The following is a 7795-nucleotide window of genomic DNA, read 5'->3' on the forward strand; positions in this document are numbered from 1 at the left end:
CTCTCTCTCTCTCTCTCTCTATATATATATATATATATATATATATATATATAATTTCACCTCAATCACACTTTATATCCTGTTTCCTTTTGTAATACACTTTAAATAACAAAAGCCAGGTCCTAAATTACACCAGCATCCAGGAAGTTACATCACTTAGGAAAAACAGCAAAGAATAGCAAAGAATTTGATGAATTCTGTGGTTTGTCTCACTCAGAAAACATTCCACCCTGATTGATTTAATTACAGAAAACTGAAAACACTTCAAATTATGAATTTGATAAGCAATTCCTAACTTTAGCTCTCAAGATGCAGTCACATTTACTGCTTCTGTGTGAAAAACAGGAATAATGATGACAAAATATACATTAAAAAATACACCCTGAATAACTGCCTTCCAAACAGGTCATTTTATTATATTGAAGTGTAATGTTATATAAAACTGGCAAACACAAAACTACTACAAAACAAGGATTTTGGATTATTTGCACTATTGCCAAGTTACAAATCTCTACCCACACAGAGGACACAGACAAAACAAGAGGTTTGCTATTGGCCATAGCAGCAAAATTTTGTGTCAAAGTTCAGCAAACTTGAATCTGACATGAAATTTGCATTGGGAAACTACACATTCTTTAGTGTGACAATTCCTACAGAAATCCCTGTAAAATTCTGCTAAATTTCACTGATCAACGGTAAATATGACCACATTTTTACTGTCCATACTCATAGGCTCCACCCTGTTGGGTATGCTGTTAATTGTCTTGAAATTTAGTAAATAATCAAGATATAATGAATATGTCTGAGCTTAGATCGTAGGCTCAGAGAGCACAGCTTACCCATTTAATAGGTTGGCACTTTCTTCCAGGGCCCGTATGCGCTGTCGGCATTCCATAATAAATGAATCCAAGGCATATTGACAAGAGTCCAGTTGCTCCTGTATGCTTCCAGTCCCACATTTGCTGAGGTGCAAGAGGAGTCTCTCTCCATCCTCACAAACACGGGCCAAGCGCTCCTCACCCTCCATGACTTCCTCTACTGCAGTCTAAAAATGAGGGGATAAATGAATCCTATTACATGAGGGACAGAATGAACCATTGTTATTAATAATGTTAAATGGCTCCTAATCCCAAATTTCAAATCCGAAATAATCCCCTATTAATTGGAGGTCTGAAATCATTGTTTAACTACTGATTGGTAGTTGCCTTATTGCTACGCTCTGGTGCAATGTTTTATTACATGGCTGAGTCATTTGTTGTATGACGCTACCTTGAGCTTTTGTTGCTTGGCTGAAATAGCAACAGCATCTCCTGTTTGCTCAAAGCAGTCCTCAATCCCAGCCCTCAACTCAGACAGCCAACAGTGAAAAGCATGTGCTTTCTCTAGCAGAAGGAAAGACAGAAAGAGAATGACAGTTCATAAGAAGAAGTATATGTGAGCTGTTGCTGTATGCGGACAGATGGACTGTGTACGTGTGTATGGATGGAACAGCTCTCTGTTGTCTTAGTAACCAGCCTCAACCAATTCCACCGGGAGCAGTCATAATGTCAGTGGGAGAGGCAGCATCTGAGGCACAGGTGTGTGGCAGTCATGTTTTTAGGAAGTGCTGTGCCGTATCATTTCAATCAAACATAAATAAATAAAATATCTATTATAAACTATTCATGAGCCATTTTAATAGTAAGTGCCTTTAAAATCCCATCTATAGTCTTATAACTGACAAGTACACTATTGTTCAAAAAATTTGGGGTCAGTATTTTCTTTTTATAAATTAACTTTTTTTTTCAGCAAAGACACACTAAATTGATCAGAAGTGACAGTAAATACTGTAAATGTTGTTCTTTTGAATTTTCAATTCATCAAAGAATACTAGGGAAAAATGGTTCACAAAAATAGGTGTATTTATTGAGCACCAAATTAGCATATTAGAATGATTTCTGAAGGATCGTGTTACACTGAAGACTGGAGTAATTAAAATTCAGCATTGGCATTACAGGAATACTGTAAATTACATTTTAAAATACATTAAAATACAAAACAGTTGTTTTAAATTGCAATTATATTTCATAATATTGCACATATATTACTGTTTATAATATACAATACTGTTTTATTGTATTTTAATCAAATATATGCATCCTGGGTGAGTATTAGACACGTCTTTCAAAAACATTTAAAAAAATAAATCAAACCGTGGTAGTGTACACTTTAACATTTAATTACTATTAAATATATTACTATTGGTCACACTTTATTTTTAGGTACAATTCTCACCATTAACAAACCATTAACTGTGACTTTTGCTTCAATAAACTCCTAATTTGCTGCTTATTAATAGTTAGTAAGTTAGTTGTTAAGTTTAGGTTTTGGGTATGATAAAGGATGTAGAATATGGTCATGCAGAATATGTGCTTTATAAGCACTAATAAACAGCCAATATGTTAATAATAGGCATGCTAATAAGCAACTGAGAATTGGTCCCTATACTAAAGTGTTACCTTACTATTCATTCATTTAATATTATTTACTGTTACACTCACCATTGAAGCGCTGCAGAAGAGCATCCTGAAGAGACCCCAAGATCTGGCTGCGGCGTTGTGTCACTTCCTCATTCCTCTTGACCAGGTGGGAGACAGCGTCACCCAACAGGGTCAGGTGCTGAGTTGGATGCGTTCTACACAGGGCTCTGAGAGACTCACTTGCTACATCCAGACTCACCTCTAACTGCTTCTGTGACCTCTCAACCTCCTAACAGAACAGGGAGAAAAATAAAGGGTGTATAATTTTTTATTGAATGTTACATGGTAATAAAGAGCCTTGAAGACCCCCACTTGCAATTAACTGGTGGGCTGGATAATACAAGTCAAATATTATGATGAAATTCCCAATGATTTGTGTATACCAGTCTAGCTTAGCCTACTGTGTTTAAATAAAATTCAGCCAATTCACTAACCTTGATCTTAACTAAATTCTCTGGGTCAGAGGATGAGGAAAACTCTGATAGCGAGTCCTCTGAGGTCTTCAGTTGCTCTGAAATCTGGGAAATTAGGTCTTGAAGCTGCTGCCTCTGGGAGTTGAAGTCTTTATACATGACTTTGGTCTGTTCATACACCTCTGCAGCATGGGAAATCTGCTTCCTCAGATCTGCAGCCATCACCTCAAAAGAGCAAGAACACGTGCTAGGTTTACCAGTGGCCATGAAATGCAGTGCTTTTAATCTCTTTATATTCTAGATGATGAAACAGCACGTGTCACAACAAATGTCACAACCACTGCTGATGATTACCTGCAGTTCAGTGTGTACGTGCTGGGTTTTCATCAGTTCCTGTAGCTGTGTCATCTTTGCCTGCAAGGTCTTCAGTTCATCTTCCTTATTATCTAACTCCAGCTGTACAAACACAGAAATCCTGGTTCTTATTTTAACATTTTGTCATGTTATGTTAAATTTGTATTGGCTAAATAGATCTCACCTTGAACTCAGAGAGGTGTTCTTCCATGTCATGAGCAGAGAGAAGACTGGCAGCTCCCTCACTGAGCTCACTGACAGAGATGGCACTCCAACACTCAATGTCATTGGCCATTTTATTAATGTCATTCCACAGCCCAAGAGAGCGAGTGTAAAGACTGATGTCTGCATCCATCCTCTCAGAGATCTGCACAATAACGAACCATAAGTGCATCATATACATAATATGGTGTAAATAATAAGAAGAACACAGTTGTAAGAGTAGACACACTCATTTCACCAGCCGGATAAGGGATGCATATATTTCAATTCTACTGTACATCACCATCCAGGCGATATATGTATATAATTTTCTTTGTACTTAGTGTACCAACTACTGTATCTATGTTTGTAGATTTTAGTGCTTTACGTTTATCTCTTTTTCTTTCTTTCTTTCTTTCTTTCCATCAATACCACCCTTTTATCTGAACTGTTATGTTTTTTGTTTATTTGTTTTTTGTATCATGTTTTTGACTACGTTTGTACATTTCAGTGCTTCAAATCTCTTTCTTTCTTTTCATCAATACTTTAATTTTATCTGAATTGTTTTTTTTTGTATCATAAAAACAATAAATAAATGATCAAGAATAAAGGATGCATTGATACTGCTATTCTGGCCAGTATCAAAAAGACAATATCTGTATGACAATTTATTGGTTGTCATACAGATATTGTACATCTGTACAGTCATCATTGTACAGATGTACATCTATATTTCTTAACAATATCGAAATTAAGCAAAAACAAAACTGATAGAAAATAATAATACATAATGATTTTAACTAGCTTCCATATCACATTGAGTGCCTATTCTCAATGTTCTCATTAACTTGTTACACAGTCATTTGCAGGAGCAATCATTCTTAATGACCAGTTTGAGTTTTCAAATGAGCATATTTACATGTTTGACGACAGGAAATGATTTGATACATCCCTGCCTCAAGTTATTTCATAAAGTGATGGGGACTAAACCAAGCATGCCAAATGATGTCTAATGAAAGGCATTTAATGCACTCACATCCAGCCACTGATCAACAATGGCATCTATCTCCGTTGTGACATTTTCACTCTGAACGCTTTCCTCTGGAAGCTTCTTCAATACGCCAGTCAGGTGTTTGCCTGAACCAATGAGCTTATTCAGGTCCTCCGTAGTGGCCGCCAACTCTGGCCTCACCGCTTCCAGCTGAGTAAACAGAGATAACCTTATTACCTGTGTGCTTGTTATCATAATCTAAATCTGTTGTTTAATAGGTGGCACACACTGAGGCACTAACCCGAGACAGAGCTCTGCGGATATCCTCTGGGTTGTGTGGGTCTGAGTGGGCCACTGTGATGGCATGAGCTCTCTCTACGACCGAGCTGATCCTGGTTCTCAGGGTCTGATATTCCCTACAGAGCTCCAGCAGGTTTGCACAAAGGTCATGGCTGTATGGGCACAAACACAAGCAGCCGAGTCTCAGATTTTAGGCACGAAGTGAGGGAAACATCAATAGAGCTTTGCAAACACGCACTGCAGTCTTGGCAATAGCTCAAAACACTCTCCCCTTTCTTCAGTTTCTTTAATCCAAAGAATAATCTATTTAGAGATTCACCCACATATCCATCAAACAACACGCACACAATAAACCACATTTAAATCACATTTAAACATGGCAACAGTCGCAACCTGTCAAAACACCCATCCATCAATGCACTGGCCCAGTCCAGCCTCTCCCTCCCATAAGTCATCCATATCAAGTTCAATTTGACAAACCATTCATCTATTCAAACATAGTAAGTTTCAATGGGAACTTGGTGTATAAGGCTTGGATAGTGAAATACTCACTCCTCCACAATAATTGCCCTAATCCTCTCCCAGGTGTACTGAACCAAGGCTACGTCCCGCTGGGCTTCCCCTGCCAGCTCAGAGTCTCTGTGGGCCAGTTGTTCTCCTCTTTCTCCCAACCACAGCTGACTGTGCTGCAGGGCTTGGAGCTCCTCTTCTAACTGCTTCAGCAACCACAACCTGAAAAAAACAAACAAAGAAAATTATTAAAACAGCATAGCACAAATTTTGCCATTGTTACAGTAAAATTACAAAACTCAAATTACATTTGCTCACAGTAAACAACTAAATGGCTCAATATGAAGTCCACACTTTATATTGTATATGGATGCTTTTAAATATACATATTATTATAAAACATATAAATTCATTCGGAAATTACTATAACCATATATGGCCCCACTTTGTATTAAGTGGCCTTAACTACTATGTACTTACATCAAAAATGAAGTACAATGTACTTATTGTGTTCATATTGTATTGCAAAACACTTTTGCTGCTATTGAGGTGGGATACGGGTAAGGTTAGGGACAGGTTTGTTGGTATGGGTAGGTTTAAGGGTGGGTTAAGGTGTAAGGGATGGGTCAACTGTGTAATTATAAATGTAATTACAGAAATTAATTACAGATGTAATTACATGCAGGTATTTTTAAAATATAAGTACAATGTAAAAACATGTATGTACACAATAAGTGCATTGTACCAAATTATTAATTTAAATGTAAGTACATAGTTGTTAACGCCACTTAATATAAAGTGGGTCCTTTTTTTCATTACTAGAAATAAAATAATTCTCATTGACTAAAACTGAAATAGTAACTAAACTTATATAGATATAAGAATATAAGATAAAAACATATGAAAAAACTACTAAAAATGACACACAACAAAATTAATAAAACTGTAACTAAAATGAAAATGGAAAATATAATTTTGTATTATTATTATTAATACTATGTAATCTATAAATAATAGGAAAAATATATTTATTTGCACAGTATTTTTTTATTTTATATATTTTAATTACACTTTAAAAAAACACATAAAACGCCAGAGTTCAAATTTAATATATAGAAATTATATTAAATATATATTATAAATTTTATAAAACTGACATTTTATTTTAGTCAAGGTCTTTTGCTGATGTTTTGACAAATTTGTCTTGCAAATGCTATGTGGACATGATGCACCGTTCATTATCTCTGAAACATTTTGAACCCTGTTTACACCTCTATTTCTGTACAGTAGCGCTGTACAATTGTAATCATACTCAAAATTGATTTCAATACCAGATACGAAATACCAGCCACATCAGAGCTGGTGTGAAAAGGCCCTAAAGACAGTAATGGCAGAGAAAACGCATAAGTGCCTGTACCTCTGTTGAAAGGCATGTGTGCTGGCTTCCGTAGGCCATGGTATATTGGCTCTGTCCTCCAGCTTTGCCAGACTCCCAAGCAGCAGCTCCTTCCGTCCCCTAAAGGAACTCCACATGGTTGCTAGTGCCTCTGCCTCACTCTGCTTTGTCCCAATGCTTCTCTGAAGCACCTGCACGCTCAACGCAACATCATCCACCAGCCTTCTGCAGGATGTTCTTTCCTCCTCTGCCCCCTGTAAATGAAAATGTGCTTTGTTCAGGATGATATCCAGGCTAATGGCCTGCACCTCCAGACAAGCTAACTCCTTGGCGAGGTCCCCAAGTTCCTGATTTATGTCCCTGACTTTGGAGTCATCCCAGCTCCCTCTTGCGTCAACAGCATCTTGGAATGTCTGTAGAGAGATTCTGGCTTTATTGTAGGTCTCACAGAAGTCTTTTAGTTTGAGTAGAGCTTCATCCCGATGCTCTACTAAACTCTGAGCTTCACTGAAGAGTTGAAGGCAGTCTTCCTTCCTGGTCTGGAGATGCTGCAGGTCTTTTGGGGCTAAAGATGGGCTGAGGGCATCTAGATGTGGCTGTAAGGCTTCCAGTGACCTTCCCTGGGTCTGAAGGGACACCTTGTCCTCCTTTTAACCGTTGGAGAAAACAGATACTTATATATTTTTCAATTTAGACGAAAGGATGATGATTGGATGATATGCTATGAATATATACATATATATATATATACATAATATACCTTGGTTTTGGAATCAGCAGACTGTAGATCAGTGATGCTGACTTTGCAAGTGCTTTGGATGTGCCTGAGGAAGTTCTCACTCCACTGAGTCAGAGCAAGCGAGATCTGACTGAACTGCTCCAACTTAGAAAGATGGGACTGAAGTTCTTGAATCCTGAAAATACAAAATTAAAGGTCAGCTCCCACCCATCCATATTAAAGGGGTCATATGATGTTGCTAAAAATAACATTATTTTGTGTATTTGGTGTAATGAAATGTGTTTATGCGGTTTAAGGTTAAAAAAACACATTATTTTCCACATACTGTACATTATTGTTTCTCCTCTATGCCCCGCCTTTCTGAAACGCGTC

The 7795-nt window shown here is 37.3% G+C and overlaps 1 protein-coding gene across 1 annotated transcript in view; it reads right to left on the reverse strand.

Annotated features, from left to right (window-relative positions):
• The window catches only part of LOC107721270 (nesprin-1-like), a 134749-nt gene that overhangs the window by 88617 nt on the left and 38337 nt on the right, over positions 1 to 7795 (reverse strand). Inside the window, 11 exon segments of the mRNA XM_016529194.1 lie at positions 840 to 1045; positions 1270 to 1382; positions 2541 to 2748; positions 2954 to 3157; positions 3287 to 3388; positions 3471 to 3653; positions 4524 to 4688; positions 4780 to 4930; positions 5331 to 5510; positions 6706 to 7331; positions 7445 to 7598. Coding sequence (XP_016384680.1) covers positions 840 to 1045; positions 1270 to 1382; positions 2541 to 2748; positions 2954 to 3157; positions 3287 to 3388; positions 3471 to 3653; positions 4524 to 4688; positions 4780 to 4930; positions 5331 to 5510; positions 6706 to 7331; positions 7445 to 7598 — 2292 coding nt within the window.

The sequence above is a fragment of the Sinocyclocheilus rhinocerous genome, unplaced genomic scaffold, assembly GCF_001515625.1.
Source record: "Sinocyclocheilus rhinocerous isolate Xijiao unplaced genomic scaffold, SAMN03320098_v1.1 scaffold271, whole genome shotgun sequence".
NCBI classification, from domain to species: Eukaryota; Metazoa; Chordata; class Actinopteri; order Cypriniformes; family Cyprinidae; genus Sinocyclocheilus; species Sinocyclocheilus rhinocerous.